Source organism: Hemibagrus wyckioides, linkage group LG18, assembly GCF_019097595.1.
Source record: "Hemibagrus wyckioides isolate EC202008001 linkage group LG18, SWU_Hwy_1.0, whole genome shotgun sequence".
NCBI lineage: Eukaryota > Metazoa > Chordata > Actinopteri > Siluriformes > Bagridae > Hemibagrus > Hemibagrus wyckioides.
Genome location: NC_080727.1, coordinates 23,197,050 through 23,214,613, shown reverse-complemented (window position 1 = coordinate 23,214,613; position 17,564 = coordinate 23,197,050). Strand labels below are relative to the sequence as shown.

General features: G+C 42.7%; 1 protein-coding gene and 1 pseudogene across 1 annotated transcript; both read left to right on the top strand.

Moving 5' to 3' along the window:
• Positions 1-90: 90 nt before the first annotated feature.
• Positions 91-9,183, top strand: LOC131368740 (uncharacterized; annotated as a pseudogene).
• A 5,158-nt stretch (positions 9,184-14,341) lies between these two features.
• LOC131369630 (odorant receptor 131-2-like) lies at positions 14,342-15,304 on the top strand. Its single transcript, XM_058416508.1, has one exon. It carries the CDS (start codon positions 14,342-14,344, stop codon positions 15,302-15,304), a length of 963 nt encoding a protein of 320 aa, XP_058272491.1.
• The last annotated feature ends 2,260 nt before the right edge of the window (positions 15,305-17,564 follow it).

The following is a 17,564-nucleotide window of genomic DNA, read 5'->3' as shown; positions in this document are numbered from 1 at the left end:
CTTGTATTCTTATGAGGTTATATGTGCTCCGTAAGTCCAGTTTCATGAATATTTTGGCCTCTTCAAGCTGTTCTAGGGCCATTCACACCAATGGTAGAGAATGGGGTGATGAATGGTTGTCCCATTAAGTCCATGAACGTCTTTATAAGGTTTTTCTCCACAAAGAAGAATCCAGAAGCTGCAGGTGATGTAAAGAACCAGGGCCTAAAGAAGGGCCTAAAGAAGCCTCTGTCCAGTGCTTTCTCAATATATTCCTCCATAACTCAGGTTTCAGAAGGGAACAATGGGTAAAGTTGGCCTATAGGAAGTGTTAAGTTAGGCAGAATCTCAATAACGCAGTCCCAAGGAAGATGAGGTGGTAATTGTGATTTACCAACAAACCTCTTTCAGGTCGCAATACTCTTGTGGGCTGCAAACTCCTGGGCATATATTGGGACTTTCCACAGAGGTACTCTGACAATGCAGGGTGGTGATGCAGGGTGGTGATGTTCCTAAAACATTGGGCCAGTGTGTGAGTTCTTTGTTGGTCAATGAGATCTGCAGATTGCGGGTTTGGAGCCAGAGAAAGCCCAGGATGATTTGGTTAGCTGGCGACAAGGTGACGAACAGTACATATGAAAGAGGCTGATCTGTAGTGTTATGGGTACCGTCTGGTGAGTAATGAATCCATCCCCTATTGGCTGGTTATCCACTTGTGTTATCTTTAGTGGGACAGTGTGATTGTTGGTGGTGGAGAATGAGCTCTTGGACAAGCTTGTGGTGGATTATGTTGAATCAGAATCAACTAGGGCTGAGACATCATAAGAAAGATTACCACAGCAAATCTATATGGGTAAGTGAAAACTTATATTTTTCTGAGCAGATGGCGCATCGATTACTGGCTTGGCCACAGTAGCAGCACAGTTAGAGATGTTGGTGGCTTGGTGTTCTTCAGGTGAGATTCAGTTGTGGCCTATCTGCATGGGCTCTGATGTTCCTGGGCTTGGGAGATTAAACATGGTATGAGAGCAAGGCCTTCTGAGCCAGGAACAAATTTGGTCGGGCATGAGGTGTTGAAGCCTGGGTCGTTTCAGCTGCTTTGTGCTGCCAGTGTGCGAAATTTCACTGCATAGTCTGCTGCCATATCAGTGCCCTGGCGAAGGTGTAGCATTTGGACTGATATACACTATATTGCCAAAAGTATTCGCTCACCCATCCAAATAATCAGAATCAGGTGTTCCAATCACTTCCATGGCCACAGGTGTATAAAATCAAGCACCTAAGCATGCAGACTGTTTTTACAAACATTTGTGAAAGAATGGGTCGCTCTCAGGAGCTCAGTGAATTCCAGCGTGGAACTGTGATAGGATGCCACCTGTGCAACAAATCCAGTCGTGAAATTTCCTCGCTCCTAAATATTCCACAGTCAACTGTCAGCTGTATTATAAGAACGTGGAAGTGTTTGGGAACGACAGCAACTCAGCCACGAAGTGGTAGGCCACGTAAACTGACGGAGCGGGGTCAGCGGATGCTGAGGCGCATAGTGCGAAGAGGTCACCAACTTTCTGCAGAGTCAATCGCTACAGACCTCCAAACTTCATGTGGCCTTCAGATTAGCTCAAGAACAGTGCGCAGAGAGCTTCATGGAATGGGTTTCCATGGCCGAGCAGCTGCATCCAAGCCATACATCACCAAGTGCAATGCAAAGCGTCGGATGCAGTGGTGTAAAGCACGCCGCCACTGGACTCTAGAGCAGTGGAGACGCGTTCTCTGGAGTGACGAATCGCGCTTCTCCATCTGGCAATCTGATAGACGAGTCTGGGTTTGGCGGTTGCCAGGAGAACGGTACTTGTCTGACTGCATTGTGCCAAGTGTAAAGTTTGGTGGAGGGGGGATTATGGTGTGGGGTTGTTTTTCAGGAGCTGGGCTTGGCCCCTTAGTTCCAGTGAAAGGAACTCTGAATGCTTCAGCATACCAAGACATTTTGGACAATTCCATGCTCCCAACTTTGTGGGAACAGTTTGGAGCTGGCCCCTTCCTGTTCCAACATGACTGTGCACCAGTGACCAAAGCAAGGTCCATAAAGACATGGATGACAGAGTCTGGTGTGGATGAACTTGACTGGCCTGCACAGAGTCCTGACCTCAACCCGATAGAACACCTTTGGGATGAATTAAAGTGGAGACTGAGAGCCAGGCCTTCTCGTCCAACATCAGTGTGTGACCTCACAAATGTGCTTCTGGAAGAATGGTCAAAAATTCCCATAAACACACTCCTAAACCTTGTGGACAGCCTTCCCAGAAGAGTTGAAGCTGTTATAGCTGCAAAGGGTGGACCGACGTCATATTGAACCCTATGGATTAGGAATGGGATGTCACTTAAGTTCATATGCGAGTCAAGGCAGGTGAGTGAATACTTTTGGCAATATAGTGTATAACAACCACTGGCAGGGTGTTTGAAAATGTCCAGAGACAACTGGGTAAATTGTGAATAAAAGGTTCATACTTGGGGGTCCCAATCCCAAACTGCTGTTGCCCAATCCAGAGCTTGCCCAGTGAGTAGCATAAGAAGTAAAGCACATTTGTGGAATCTTTTTGGGAGATTTCCGGTTGATGAGCAAAAAAGTCTTCACATTGCCAGGGGAACACCTTGCAAAGCCATTGAACTTAATGGGTAGCACCATATGAACTGATTCGCTCAGAGACCTGGTAATGTTAGCTAGGATTTGGAGGAGTTGATTGTTGGCAGTCTGGATGGTCGGTAGTTGCTCCTGGTAGGCGGCTAGGGTTTGTCCTTGCTGGGTTAACAAGGCCTGAAGCTGGGTTTCATCCGCTGTCCCATCGGTGACGAAGTATCCTGTAACAAGGGATGAGTAGGGTTGTACAGATTAAAGAGTTTAATCAAAAAGGCCAACAAAACTGAATCAGTATGCCGTAGCATTGGTGTGCATGTGTTCAAATGACTCAGAATTTGGGCGAGGGTTCCCACGGCTGGGCATGAGGGGAAATAGCAGGTAATGTAACATCTCCCTATACAACCAATGTCTTAGTAAAAGATCACATATCTTTTATTTCTTAGCTCATAATAATGGACAATTAATTTGGCCAATTCAACCATTAGAGCAACAGTGAGGTCTGGCAGTGATGTCAGACAGGTAACAAGACATTTGTGTTTCATTTCATCTCAACAATGTTCAGTGGAGTTGAGGCCATGGAACTGAGCAGGCCACTCAAGATCTTCCACACCAACCTTGTCACATCATCTTTATGGACCTCATTTAGTGCACAGGAACTCCAAACTTTGTGGCAATGGTTTGGGGAAGGCCTTTGTGTGGGGTTGATAGTCAGGTGTTCACAAACTTTTGGCCATGTAATGTAGGCTGTGTAGAGAAACCTATAACTATGTTTCATCTTTTATCTTTTAAGTCTTTTATCTTTGACTTACTTGACTTAATAAATAGTTGCAAATGTAATATCAGTAGGACAGATTGCAATTTGTGGAATCACCCATGTCTACCTGTTTTTGGAAGATGTAGTATGAAACTTCATAAGACTATATTGTGTTCTGCAGCATCAACATTACAGACTCCAAGCTATTGTTCGTCTAAGAGCAGATCTACCTGTATTCAGAAAAGAACATTAACATGTTATTTCATGTTAAAAGTTTTGCTATTATACAGAGTATTTCAGATTTTAGCTGTAAAGCTTGTCAGTGGTATTACATTTCTTGCTTGTTTGAGCTTTTTACAAAAGACATGGAACCAAAATGTCCATAAAGACATATCCTGTATTTACATTACCGTTCTCCTTATACAACCTATGACATAGTAAAAAATTCACGTCGTTAATTTCTTAGCTACATATCATAAATTACCTCTGTGGTTAAAAACAATCACTGTGCTATTAACTTGCTCAAACACATACACACACATGCACACACTTGTTCAATTTGCATACCCACAAGGGATGTAGTCTGGACCTGTGGAGACTACTAAAGTCCAGAAATACAAGGTTCTTTTCTGTTTGCTGAGAGACCAGCAGATGGCACACATGAGAGTCTGAAAGTCTGTGGTGTTTGTTCTACCTATAATCCAGGTTTGATATATGTCTTAAGAATGCAAATGTCTGATATGGGTGATTTCTTGATTTAGATTTCATTTCAAGTTTCAAGATTTAGCTCTTCTAAATGAAACTTTATTCTTTAAAATTATTTTTTACCATTGTATGTAGAAAGGCAAAGATTCAACTATACAAATGATGTATTAACCAATCTCAGATAACATTATCTCATTTTTTACAAAGTGTCTTTGCTGACAGTGGCTGCACTTTGCTCTTAAATGAGTAACAGGGTTGAAAGGGATGGCAATGATTTTTTTAAATATCAGAATTGGTGTTGCAGATTTTGTATGTTTTATTAATGTTTTAAGTTATTTATCTGAAACATGCACATATGCTACATGAACTAAAGGTTGTAGACATCTGACCATCATTGCCTATATGTACTTATTGAACATCTTATTTCAGCTTTAGTCTCCACTTTGTGCTATAAAAATAATAATGGCAAGGAAGGTTGGCAAGATGTTTGTGTTTCAAATCATCCCAAAAGTGTTAAGTGGAGTTGAAGTCATGGCTCTGAGCAGGCCACTCATCCTCCTCCACTCCAACCTTTGGCACACCATATCTTTATTGACCTCATTTAGTGCACATGATCATTGTTATGCTGGAACAGGGATATATCAATTGGTTCCACTGAATGAAAATCTTAATGATACAGTATACAAAGATGGTCTGTACCAATTATGTGCTTCATACTTTGTGGCAACTGTTTGGGGAAGGCCTGTGTATGAGTTTTAATGGTCAGATGTCCACATTCTTTGGGCCATATAATGTAGACTGTTGTAAAGAACACTACATCTATGTTTCAAATGTCTTTTAGCTTTAACTTCATTATTGCATATTATGGTGTAATTACCCATGTCTACTTGTTTTTTGAAGATGTAGTCTTCATAAGACTTTATTCTGTTTGTCTGCAGCATATGGCAACAGTCAACATCACAGACTCCAAGCTGTCGTTCACCTACGAGCAGGTCTACAAGGTAGAGGGTTTGCATTCTGTTTGCCCACATGCTTTTCAATGATTCCGTTCTCCTCCTGGTCACAACTATAATGTACTCCATGCCTCTTGCCCTTGCCACTGTAGCCAGAGCCTTCTGCTCACTGTTAGTCTTTCAGCTCACTGAATATTGTGACAGATATCATGTATGATTTAGTCACCGATCCAAGCCAGTTACTTAAGATAACATTTTGCATGAGAGAGAAACTTTTTGTGGCCAAGTGGCAGGCCAATAAGACTCAAGGATTTGATCTCCTCTTTTTTGTACCTGTGAAGTTTTTTGAAGTGTTCCAAGATGGCGGCGCGGCAGTAGCACGCAGCGGCCACTCTGGAACCCTAAATGGTGCTTTCTTTTTGTTTTAGCGTGAAATTAAAAGTGCATGGACGCCAAAGACAGTGGTGTTCATGTATATGACCGCCAGACAATATTACAGTACAGAAATCATGCAGTTACTAACTTGCATGATGATGTACTCTGCAAACTTCGTGGACTCGGCTTGCTGCAAAGACCAGGCCTTCAGTCCTCGGCGTCGCCTGATGCCGGTGGCCGGGAAAGAGGACGTCGCAAGCGGTGTTCGAAGTGGAAGCGCGGTAAACGAGCGGGTGTCCGTGCTAGGCTAACAACAAACCCTAGCTGGCCCGCACTCCCTTCCATCATCTTGTCCAACGTCTGCTCACTGGATAATAAACTGGACTACATCCGACTCCAGCGAACTACATGGCGTGAGTTCAGAGACTGCTGCGTCTTTGTTTTCTCGGAGACGTGGTTCAGCGACAGAGTTCCGGACGCCGCCATTCAGCTAGCCGGGCTAACCGTGTTTTGTGCCGACAGGAATGCAGCTCTGTGCGGTAAGAACAGTGCTCCCTAAATACTGATGTATGTGGACTTTGCTACGAGAGGGACGAACATGCTGGATGTTGTTTACACAAACATTCCCGGCGTGTATCGTGCGGAGCTTCGCCCCCACCTCGGCTACTCAGACCACATCTCTGTTATGTTGATTACAGCATACAGACCACTCGTCAGACGTTCTAAACCGGTTCTGAAACAGGTTAAAACCTGGCCAGAAGGAGCCATCTCTGCTCTTCAGGACTGTTTCAAGTGCACTGACTGGGACATGGTTAGGGAGGCTGCAACCAACGGTGACTCAACTGACTTGGAGGAGAAGTACACGGCACCAGCATGTTCGTCCCTACATCGGGAAATGCATCGATGACGTGACCATCTCCAAGACCATCACAACACGCTCCAACCAGAAGCCGTGGACTGCGAAAGTGCGTGCTATCCTGAAGTCGAGAGACTCTGCCTTCAGATCAGGGGACAGGGCGGCCTTAAAAATAGCAAAGGCCAAACTGTCCCGAGACATCAGAGAGGCGAAGCGCGCACATGCCCAGAGAATCCAGGGCCACTTCCAGAACAGCAGAGACTCCCGGCGCATGTGGCAGGGCATCCAGGTGATCACTAACTACAGGACAACTTCACTTGCCTGTGACAGTGATGCCTCCCTTCCAGATGTGCTGAATGACTTCTACGCTCAGTTTGAGGCACAGAACAACACAACAGAGAGGAAGACCATCCCTCCTCCTAATGACCCAGTGCTCTGTCTCACCACAGCTGACGTGAGGAGAACTCTATGCAGAGTTAACCCACGGAAGTCTGCTGGACCAGACAACATTCCTGGCAGAGTTCTCAGGGAGTGTGCAGAGCAGCTAGCAGATGTCATCACTGACATCTTCAACATCTCGCTGAGCAGCTCCTTCATCCCAACGTGCCTCAAGACAATGACCATCATCCCTGTGCCAAAGAAGTCTACAGTTTCCTGCCTCAATGACTATCGTCCCGTCGCACTCACACCAATTGTGATGAAATGCTTCGTGAGGCTCGTCATGAGGCACATCAATTCACAGCTACCACCCTCGCTGGACCCCTTGCAGTTTGCGTATCGTCCTATCCGCTCCATGGATGACGCCATCACCACAACCCTCCATCTGGCCCTCACACACCTGGACTGTAAAGACTCCTACGTTCGAATGCTGTTCATAGATTTCAGTTCAGCATTCAACACACTCATCCCTCAGCAGCTGATTGAGAAGCTGAGTCTGCTGTGCCTGAACACCTCTCTCTGCAACTGGATCCTGGATTTCCTGACTGGGAGACCTCAGTCAGTCCGGATCGGGAGCAGTATCTCCAGCACCACCACACTGAGCACTGGAGCTCCTCAGGGCCACTGCTGTTCACTCTGCTGACTCACGACTGTGCAGCAATGCACAGCTCCAACCACATCGTCAAGTTCGCTGATGACACGACCGTTGTGGGTCTCATCAGCAAGAACGACGAGTCAGCGTACAGAGAGGATGTGCAACATCTAACAGCCTGGTGCAGAGCCAACAACCTCTTCCTGAATGTCGACAAGCTGTTCATTGACGGATCCTCGGTGGAGATCGTCAAGAGCACCAAATTCCTTGGTGTCCATCTGGCGGAGAACTTCACCTGGTCACTCAACACCAGCTCCATCACCAAGAAAGCCCAGCAGCACCTCTACTTCCTGAGGAGGCTGAGGAAAGCCCATCTCCCTTCCCCCATCCTGACTGTGTTCTACAGAGGGACCATCGAGAGCATCCTGAGCAGCTGCATCACTGCCTGGTTTGGGAACTGCACTGTCTCGGATCACAAGACCCTTTAGCAGATAGTGAGGACAGCTGAGATGATCACTGGAGTCTCTCTCCCCTCTGTCATGGACATTTACACCGCACGCTGCATCCGCAAAGCTAACAGCATTGTGGCTGACCCCACACACCCCTCACACACATTCTTACACACCCCACACACCCCTCACACACACTCTTACACACCCCACACACCCCTCACACACACTCTTACACACCCCACACACCCCTCACACACACTCTTACACACCCCACACACCCCTCACATACACTCTTACACACCCCACACACCCCTCACACACACTCTTACACACCCCACACACCCCTCACACACACTCTTACACACCCCACACACCCCTCACATACACTCTTCACCCTCCTGCCATCTGGAAAGAGGTACCGGAGCATTCGGGCCCTCACAACCAGACTGTGTAACAGTTTCTTTCCTCAAGCCATCAGGCTCCTCAACAACCAGGACTGAACTGTTCTACACTCTCACACACACACACACACACACACACACACACACACACACTCTCTCACTCAGGACTGAACTGTATACAACTCTCTGACTCTCTCACACACATATACACACACACTCTCTCTCTTGACTGTGTGGACGCACACACACACACAATTTATATTGTTCACTACTTTTTGCACTACCTCTACCTGTCATCCGCTGCTATAGTTATATTTATGTTTATTTTTATTTGTACTACCTGCTGTTGTACTTTTGCACAATATTTTTGCACAATATATTTTTTTTTACATCATTTCATTTTATCTTATTTTATTTCACTTGCATTCCATTACACGTTCTTTTCTTTCTTTTTCGGTGCTAAGTGTCCTGTGTTCTTTTGTGTTGTCTTTATTGTATTTATTGTCTTTTGCACTGTCTTGTCTATGCTCTGTTTGCACCTAGCTGCACACTGTGCACTTTACGTGGCTAAGACAATCTTCTGTCCTAGCTCTGTGGTGTTGTTTGTTGTTTTGTGTTGAACTTGTTGTTGTATGTTTATGTAGCACCAGGTCCTGGAGAAACGTTGTTTCATTTCACTATGTACTGCGTCAGCTATATGTGGTTGAAATGACAATAAAGCTTCTTGAATCTTCACAGTGATCATCCTTTTCACTTATGTCAGCATTATGCTCACAGCCAGGTCTATTTTCTCTAATAAAGAATCAGCTACAAAAGCTCACAAGACTGTGCTTCTGCATCTCATTCAGCTAGGCCTGTGCCTCACCTCTTTTCTATTTGCCACCATAGAGAGAGAACTTTACAGTATATGATGAGTGGAATAGCTCTCTTTTCATACGAGTCCACTCATCTATGGTCTCAGAGATGATGCCATGTGACCCTTATTCAGATATTATTTGTGTTATAGGCCACACAAAATTAAACCTGCAGTCAATGTGATTTGATCAGAGGGTTTAAAAGACTTGCTAAGCCAGTGAGTCGTTCATACCATGACTGCATCAAATTAAACAAGTATTCAGATTATATGAATATATAATGCATATATTAACATGTATATAATAATTCTAATAATTATAATTAATTCTAAATAATTATAATAAAAATGCTAATTCTCTCCCATTGAGAGAATAACTGATTTTTCCAAACATTAAGGAGCTGCAATATGACTTAAACACTATGTGAATCAATCTGTCTTCTATATAAATATTTTTATTATTTTATTATTTAATTAAAGAAAATGTATGTTGTTTTTTCCATGTATGTGCATCTGTGCATTACCATGTAAACTAAGTCAAAGCCCTAAATGAAGAAAAGCAAGCAAAACAATGCACAGCTCCAAATATAGTTCAGTTTCATAAGACTAGTTATTGTCACAAAGAAACTTTACAGAAATCTGCACTGAGATGGATTATGTCGAAGAAGTCTATCTTTGCGTACTAAAGAAAGAACTCCTTTTAATGATGAGAGACTTGCATATTTCATGAAGTGTAACACATTACAGGAGATGGCTTTGCCAGCTGTTACTACTATACAGAGTAGTTCAGATTTTAGCTCTAACACTTCTTTATGTTATGACAGTGATGTTACGCTTATAACACAAACCATTGAGGCATAAATATCCATAAAGACATATACTTAAATTTACATTTCTGGCTTTTGGCAGATGCTCTTATCCAGAGCAACATACAAACGTGCTTTAAGTCTCTATCATTGAATACATTAACACCAGTTCAATAGGTTACAGACTTTTTGTTTTTGAACATATAACAATACAGAAACAGGGAAAGATAAGAGCTAGTTTAAGTGCTTCAGGAAAAGGTAGGTCTTAAGACGTCGCTTGAAGACAGTCAGTGTAACGTCGTGCGTGCCTGCTTAGGCAAATCCGCGGTTACTGGCATGCCTCTTTATAGTGCTCAGCCCAGCGCAGGCAATTAGGGCTGATGCACGGCACCACTTTTAATGCGCCTATTCCCTTTTACATACTACTACATGCTACATGCTTACATGCTACTAGTGTAGCAGTTAGTGTGTTGGGAAATTTAGTGTGGTGTCAAACCTCCCTGGTTTGTGCCCAGCTTCAGACAGTTTTCATGTTGGTATTTCCTTTTGCCTATTTCTGCTCATTATTCCGCCCGGCTCCCTGATTGAATCTTCGACCTGCTTTTATCCATCTGGATAACGGGTCTAGCTCAGTGCTCACCCCCTCCTTTAGTGCTGAGCCCTCCTTCCCTGTAACAAGTTCATTCCACTACCTCGGTGGCAGAACAGAGAAGAATCTAAATGAATACCTACCTTTTGTTCTGAGAGATGGTGGGACCAGTTGGGCAGTGCAAGTGGATTGGAGGGAGCGAGGTGCAGTGCGAGGAGTAATAAGATCTTTGAGGTAAGATGATGCTGGTCCATTCTTGGCTTTGTAGGCAAGCATCAGTGCTTTGAATCTGATGCGTGCAACTACCAGAAGCCAGTGGAGGAAGCGCAGCATTGGGGTGGTGTGGGAGAACTTAGGCAGGTTGAAAACAAGCCGTGCAGCTGCATGGAGGAATTGAATTCAGAGGAAGACCTGCCAGTAAAGAGTTGCAGTAGTCCAGTTTCGAAATAACCAGAGACTGAACAAGCACTTGAGTAGCCTGTGTGGATAGGAATGGTTGAATTCTTCTAATGTTGTACAGAAGAAACCGACATGAGCATGTCACATTAGCAATTAGTTCAATTTTGCTGGGATTAAGTTTCAGCTGATGAGCTGTCATCCAAGATGAAATGTCCTCCAGACACGCTAAGAAGCTGTGGTATCTGAGGAAGGGAAGGAGAAGATAAGTTGGGTGTCATCAGCATAGCAGTGGTATGAAAAGCTGTGTGAGGATATAACTTTTCCAAGAGTGTGGGTATAGAGGGAGAAAAGGAGAGGACCATGTACTGAGCCTTGTGGGACACCAGTAGAGAGTCTGCGTGGGGCAGATGTCAATCCCTTCCATGTTACCTGATATGAGCGACCATCCAGGTAGGAAGCAAACCATTCCCATGCTGTTCCACAAATTCCAAGACTCCTGAGGGTGGACAAGAGAGTCTTGTAGTCAACCGTGTCAAATGCAAATGCTTCAGTAAGGTCAAGGAGGATGAGGACCGATGAAGCTTGGCTGATCTAGCAGCATGTAGTTTCTCAGTGACTGCCAAAAGGGCAGTCTCTGTGGAATGTGTTGCTTTGAAGCCAGACTGGTTGGAATCATGGAGGTTATTCTGCAAGAGATAATCAGACAACTGATTATAAACAATTTGTTTGAGAATTTTTGAAAGAAAGGAGAGAAGTGATACTGGTCTGTAATTATTGATGTCAGAGGGATCCAAAGCAGGTTTCTTCAGTATAGGAATAACCCTTGCTTGCTTAAAGGCAGTTGGTACCTGTCCTGATATTATGGATCCATTGATGACTGTGGTGATGAAGGACAGGAGGTCAGGTGAGATGGTCTGGAGCATAGTGGAAGGGATTTGATCCAGTGGGCAGGTGGTAGGATTGCAGGAGTGGATGATTTGAAAAACCTCTTCTGCTGCTATGGTTGAGAGATGCTTCAGTGAAGGAATAGCTGAGTCCTGGCTGTGTAATGTAGATGAAGTTGGGGCAGACGTGAAGGTCTGGCAGATCTTCTCAATCTTCTCTGTGTAAAAAGTGGCAAAATCTTCAGCAGTCAGGGAGAATTGAGCAGGTGTAGTTGGAGGGTTGAGTAGTGCAGAGATGATGTTGTGGAGCTTTTGGGGATCTTGTGCAGAAGCTTCAAGCTTTTCCTTGTAGAAGGAAGTCTTGGCAGAAGTCAAGTCCGAAGAGAATCTGGACAGAAGCATACGATAAGAGGTGAGACCTGCATCCAGTCAAGATTTCTTCCACTTCCTCTCTGCTGTTCGTAGTTCTCTCTGATTGATGCGAAGCACATCTGACAGCCAAGGAGCAGGACAAGAAGTCTTCCTGCGTTTAGTGGACAAAGTGCAGAGAAGGTCCATGGTTTGATGAAAGAGAGGAGATAATAGTGTCTGTAGCTGAGTCTAGGGGTAGGGAGGAAAAGGAGTCGTAGTCAGGAAGAGATGAAAGAGTTTAGGAAACTACAGAGGAAGGAGAGATAGAGTGAAGGTTCTGGCGGATGAGAGAGGGATGCTGGGAGTTACGTTTGGGTAGGACAGGGAGATATACTGTATTAATCAACATGACACACATATACAAATGTACACTTGATAATCACTTTGCATACCCACAAGGAATGCATACTGATTCTGTGGCAGCTACACAAGTCCAGACATACAAGGACCTTCTCTGATTTGTACTTCACAACGTGGCTTTCTGCTTCTCTCTGAGGGACTACACTATTCCCAAAGCTTCATGACACCCTACACTATATGGCTAAAGGTTTGTGGACACTTGTCCATCACATTCATCTCACATATGTGGTTCTCCTCAAAGTGTTGCCACAAAGTTGAAAGCACAGAATTGTCTAGAATGTCTTTGCATGCTGCAATATTAAGATTTTCCATCACTGGAGCTATGGAGCCCCAAACCTTTATTAGTATGACAAAACCCCTGTGCACAAAGCAAGGTCCATAAAGATATGGCTTGACATGGCTTCACAGAGCCATGAATATAATGCCAAACAAACAAGCAAATCTCCACACCAGCTAGAGTTTATTATAACAGCAAAGGGGGACTAACTCCAGAATGGGATGTTCACTTAGCACATATATGTGTGATTGTTTAGGTATACATTTGACTATACAGTGTACAAAACATTAACAGAATGTTTGCTTATCCAAAGCTTTTTGACTACACTTTACCTATCCATCCATTTAATCAGAGGTTGTGTCATGATTGTAGGTTATAAAAGAACAAAATTCACTCAACCCTGTTATTTGAACATGTAACGAGGATGTTTTGAGGAACTATTTTAATTTTCTTGATTTTCACTGATAGTGATGTGGACTTACAAGGTCACTTTGAAAGCATAGTTCTGTTCCAAATTATGAACCTGATGTGAATGTGAATAATTTATTTAAAACAAAAAATAAGAACTTGCTAAAATGTCCTTAATTTCTATGCCCTTACTGACATAAGCATGAATGGGAGTTCATCACATTTGAAGTATTTCCTAATTCTGTGTTTTTTTTTTATGATTTTTACATTTAACTATGTTAATTATTCAAGATCAATGAAGAGTTACCTTTCTGTGCCGGTCCCAAGCCCAGATAAAACAAACAAGGAGCAGTGAAAGAACAACAACAACAATCACTCAAGAACAAAATTCAGCCAGTCATAGGAAATTAAAAAAAGGAGGTGCCTGAAATGAGTTAAAACATTTTTGAAGGGTTAAATGCATATTTCTATATGTTGAACATGTTTAATTTCCAAAAGTTAAGTTGTCTTTGTCACATATACATTACTGCACAGTGATATTCTTTCTTTGCATATCCCATTGTTGGGGGCTGAGGACAGAGCTTATGGTCAGCCATGATAAAGCACCCCTGAAGCAGGTGGGGTTATGGGCCTGCTCAAGGGCCTAACAGTGGCAGCTTGGCAGTGCTGGAGCTTAAACCCTGATCTTCCGTGCAACGACCCAGAGCCTTAACTACTTGACCACCATCACCCGTAGTCTGACACCACTAGTGAATATGTGTGATGATTTGCTTATACAATATTTTATATTCATTATATATGTTTTTTTTAGCTATTCTAAACAAAATTCTAAAACCTGTTTATTTCCTATTTGTTAATGAAAATAAATACCAGATTTGGTATTTATCATATCCATATGATCTCAATTTGGTCCCTGTATATGGTAATGTATATGGAAACATCCTAGAGAGGTGTGATCAAGACAGTCCTGGTGTGTCATCATCTCTCCCTGTGGCCCACATGGTCTCCGTTATAAACATTAGTTTACTCTGATCTTCATACTCAGATCTCATCTCATACATAAAAGAGGAGTTCAGCTGCAAAGGGGTTAAGAGATCTGTAAATGTACATTTTATGTGAATGTTATCGATTCTTTTTGTAAATCTGATCTGTAGGGAAGTGTAGGGAAGGTAATTTGTAGTGCAACACTGTAAGGTTGTATTTTGTATTATATTATGTCAGGTACTAACAATAGCAGCAAAGAGATTTTATCTGTACAGCAAATATTCCAGGTTGTGCTGAATGAAGGACAAATAATGAAAGTTATATTTGTGATATTAATGTCTGTATTCTTTATCTATTTTAATATCATCATGGTCTACACTCTTTGGACTAAGCCTATTTTTAAAGAGACGCCACGCTACATTCTGTTTATCAATATGCTCATCAATGACTCGATTCAACTTCTCCTCACCTCCATGCTGTACATTTTCAGTTTACTCTTTCTCCAGATATTCACGGCTGCTTGTGCTCTTATAGTTTTTCTTTCAGTTACAACTTTTCGTAACGCACCTTTAAACCTGGCTGTAATGTCAGTAGAGCGTTATGTGGCCATTTGCTTTCCTCTAAGAAATGTTGAAATAGCCACTCAGAAAAGAACTCACATTGCTGTTGGAGTCATTTGGTTTATTGGTTCTATAAACTGTATGATTGATTTGTTTCATGTAGCAGTGATAGACCCTAACTTATTTACATCACAAACACTTTGCACACGAGAAATGCTCTTCATTAAGAAATGGCAAGCAGATGCTTTACAGGCTTTTAGCATATTCTACTTTGTGTCAGTGTCTGTGATTATCCTTTTCACTTATGTTAACATTGTGATCATAGCCAGGACCATTTCCTCCAATAAAGACTCTGCTACAAAAGCTCACAAGACTGTCCTGCTGCACCTCATTCAGCTGCTGCTGTGCCTTTCCTCTTTTCTCTACGGCTTCATAGAGCGAGCTGCAGCTATGGTTGGCAATAGCAAACTTATCTCGGACCTGCGTTATCTAAACTATTTGTTTGTGCTGGTCTTGCCACGGTGCTTAAGTCCACTCATCTACGGACTCAGAGACGATGCTGTACGACCCTTATTCATCTACTATTTTTGGCATGTCACAGGCAAATGCAGGCCTACTGTCAATGTACACTGAATTAAAGAAATCAGATGCTTGCCAGTATCCATATGTTATATTTTGGTAGTTATGGAAAATACATAGGGAATGGGTAATGCTACCTTGTAAATCCCCACTCTGCTGGGGATTTACAACTAAACTGAATGCTGAGACTCTGTACCCACTCATATACCACCGCTTCACTGAACTTGTAAACAAAGAAGAATATTAATAAATGCATTATATTAATAATGAATATATTATCTCTTTAAGGTCAATCAATTTATTGTGTCTGTTTTCCTTCTCATGAAAGGTTTCTATATTTTGTAATAAATTTAATTAAATTATAAATAAAGTCTTAGCATATACCTTTAAACAGCATCAGAGATTAAATTTCAAGAAGAAACTTTTTGACCAAGAAGGCTAATCTTTCTAATTTCTTTTCTAATTGATACTCATGCATATTTTAATGGCATATTTCAGTATTAGAAGATCAAATCTAATTATTTGCCATCAAATGTGATTCCAGCTCATAATTATGTAAATTCTTCAGCTCTCACTTCAGCTCATAACTTTATCTATGCAAGAGTATGTTTTTTTCTTAAAAGAGTTGATATAAAGTGGATATAAGAAGTCTACACACCCTGTTAAAAATTTTTTGCACTGTGACTAAAATTGCAGTTTTGATGTCTCTGTTTTTTATTTATGTAAATGGCATCATGCTTTTTTGCTTTAGGAAGTAAGTCTGTGTTCCACGAAACACCCCCGTATATACTGTTTGCCCACATGCTTTTCAATGATTCTGTCCTCCTCATGGTCACAACTATACTCCTTTGACCATGGCTCTGATGTCACTGGTGCGTTTTGTGGCTATATGCTTCCCTCTGAGGCACTGCACTATCGCCACACAGAAAAGCACAGGCATTGCTCTAGTAATCATTTGGTTTATTAGCTCAGTGAATATTGTGACAGACATCATGTTTGATTTAGTCACTGATCAAAGTGAATTATTTAAGATAACATTTTGCAGTAGAGAGAACATTTTTGTGGCCAAGTGGCAGGCGAATAAGACTCAAGGATTTGATCTTTTTATATTTGTATCTGTGACAGTGATCATCCTTTATACTTATGTCAGCATTATGATCACAGCCAGGTCTATTTCCTCTAATAAAGAATCAGCTACAAAAGCTCATAAGACTCTGCTGCTGCACCTCATTCAGCTAGGCCTGTGCCTCACCTCTTTTCTATATGGCATCATAGAGAGAGTACTTTATATGATGAGTGGAAGAAACAGCTCTCTTCATACATTCATGCTATCTAAATTTTCTTTAAAAAAAACCATTTAATCAATGTGGATTGATTAAAGGGGCAAACGTGTAAGATTTGTAAACAATTGAGTCCAGTAAGTATTTCCTAATTCTATGTTTTTGTGATTTTTTTAACTATGTTAATCATTCAAGAACAATGAAGAGTTACCTCTCAGTGCTGGTCCCAAGCCCAGATAAAATGGGAGGGTTGTATTAGGATGTCACAGGCACGCCAGACCCAACCCCTCACCAGCGCACTCACTAACCCGAATACTGATTGAGTTCACCTGCACCTCATTAGTTTCTTACCTCCACTCCCCTATTTAAGAGCACTCTCTCCACTTCCTCCCTGTCTGGTCTCATTTAAGACACCGATTCTATGCTACGTTTTCACACGTTGGCTTTAGCCCCTGAGCTACCTTTATTCCTGCGATTGAGCCCCAACTGCTATCTTCCCCTTCTCAACTCGGTTGCTGCTCTCCCCAACTCCACTCACCTCCGTACACAGCGTTTTCATCTCCATTCCGCTCCGGCTTCCAGATCCCATCTCACTCAGCTGATTATTCTCCTCTCTCCTTTCTCCACCCGTATTCATTCCTCAATAAACGTACCCCTTCTGGGGTTTTAACCTGCCATTGTCTGCTCATCTCTGGTGTTTTGTGACATAGGAAGGGCATCCAGCATAAAACCTGTGCCACAAGCATGAGCAACAAATAATCTGCTGTGGTGACCCCAAACAGGGAGCAGCCCGAAAGAACAACAATGATCACTCAAGAACTGTCAGGCATGCATTTCCGGGTTCCATGTTGTTACTTCCGGTTCCGGGACGCAACTTCCGGTTTCGCGATCTCATTTCCGGTTTCCGCCATTTTATGCTCCTCTGTCCTATATAAGCTAGCGAGCAGTCCATGCTCCTTGCCAGATGGTCTCTTCAGTCAGCCTTGAGCTTCTGAGACGGCATCCTGCCCTTTTCTTCAGTTCCTGTCTGCCTG

What these genes read in the sequence shown, in the direction of transcription:
- LOC131369630 (XM_058416508.1), top strand. Translation starts at nt 14,342, where the DNA reads ATGTCAGGTACTAACAATAGCAGCAAAGAGATTTTATCTGTACAGCAA.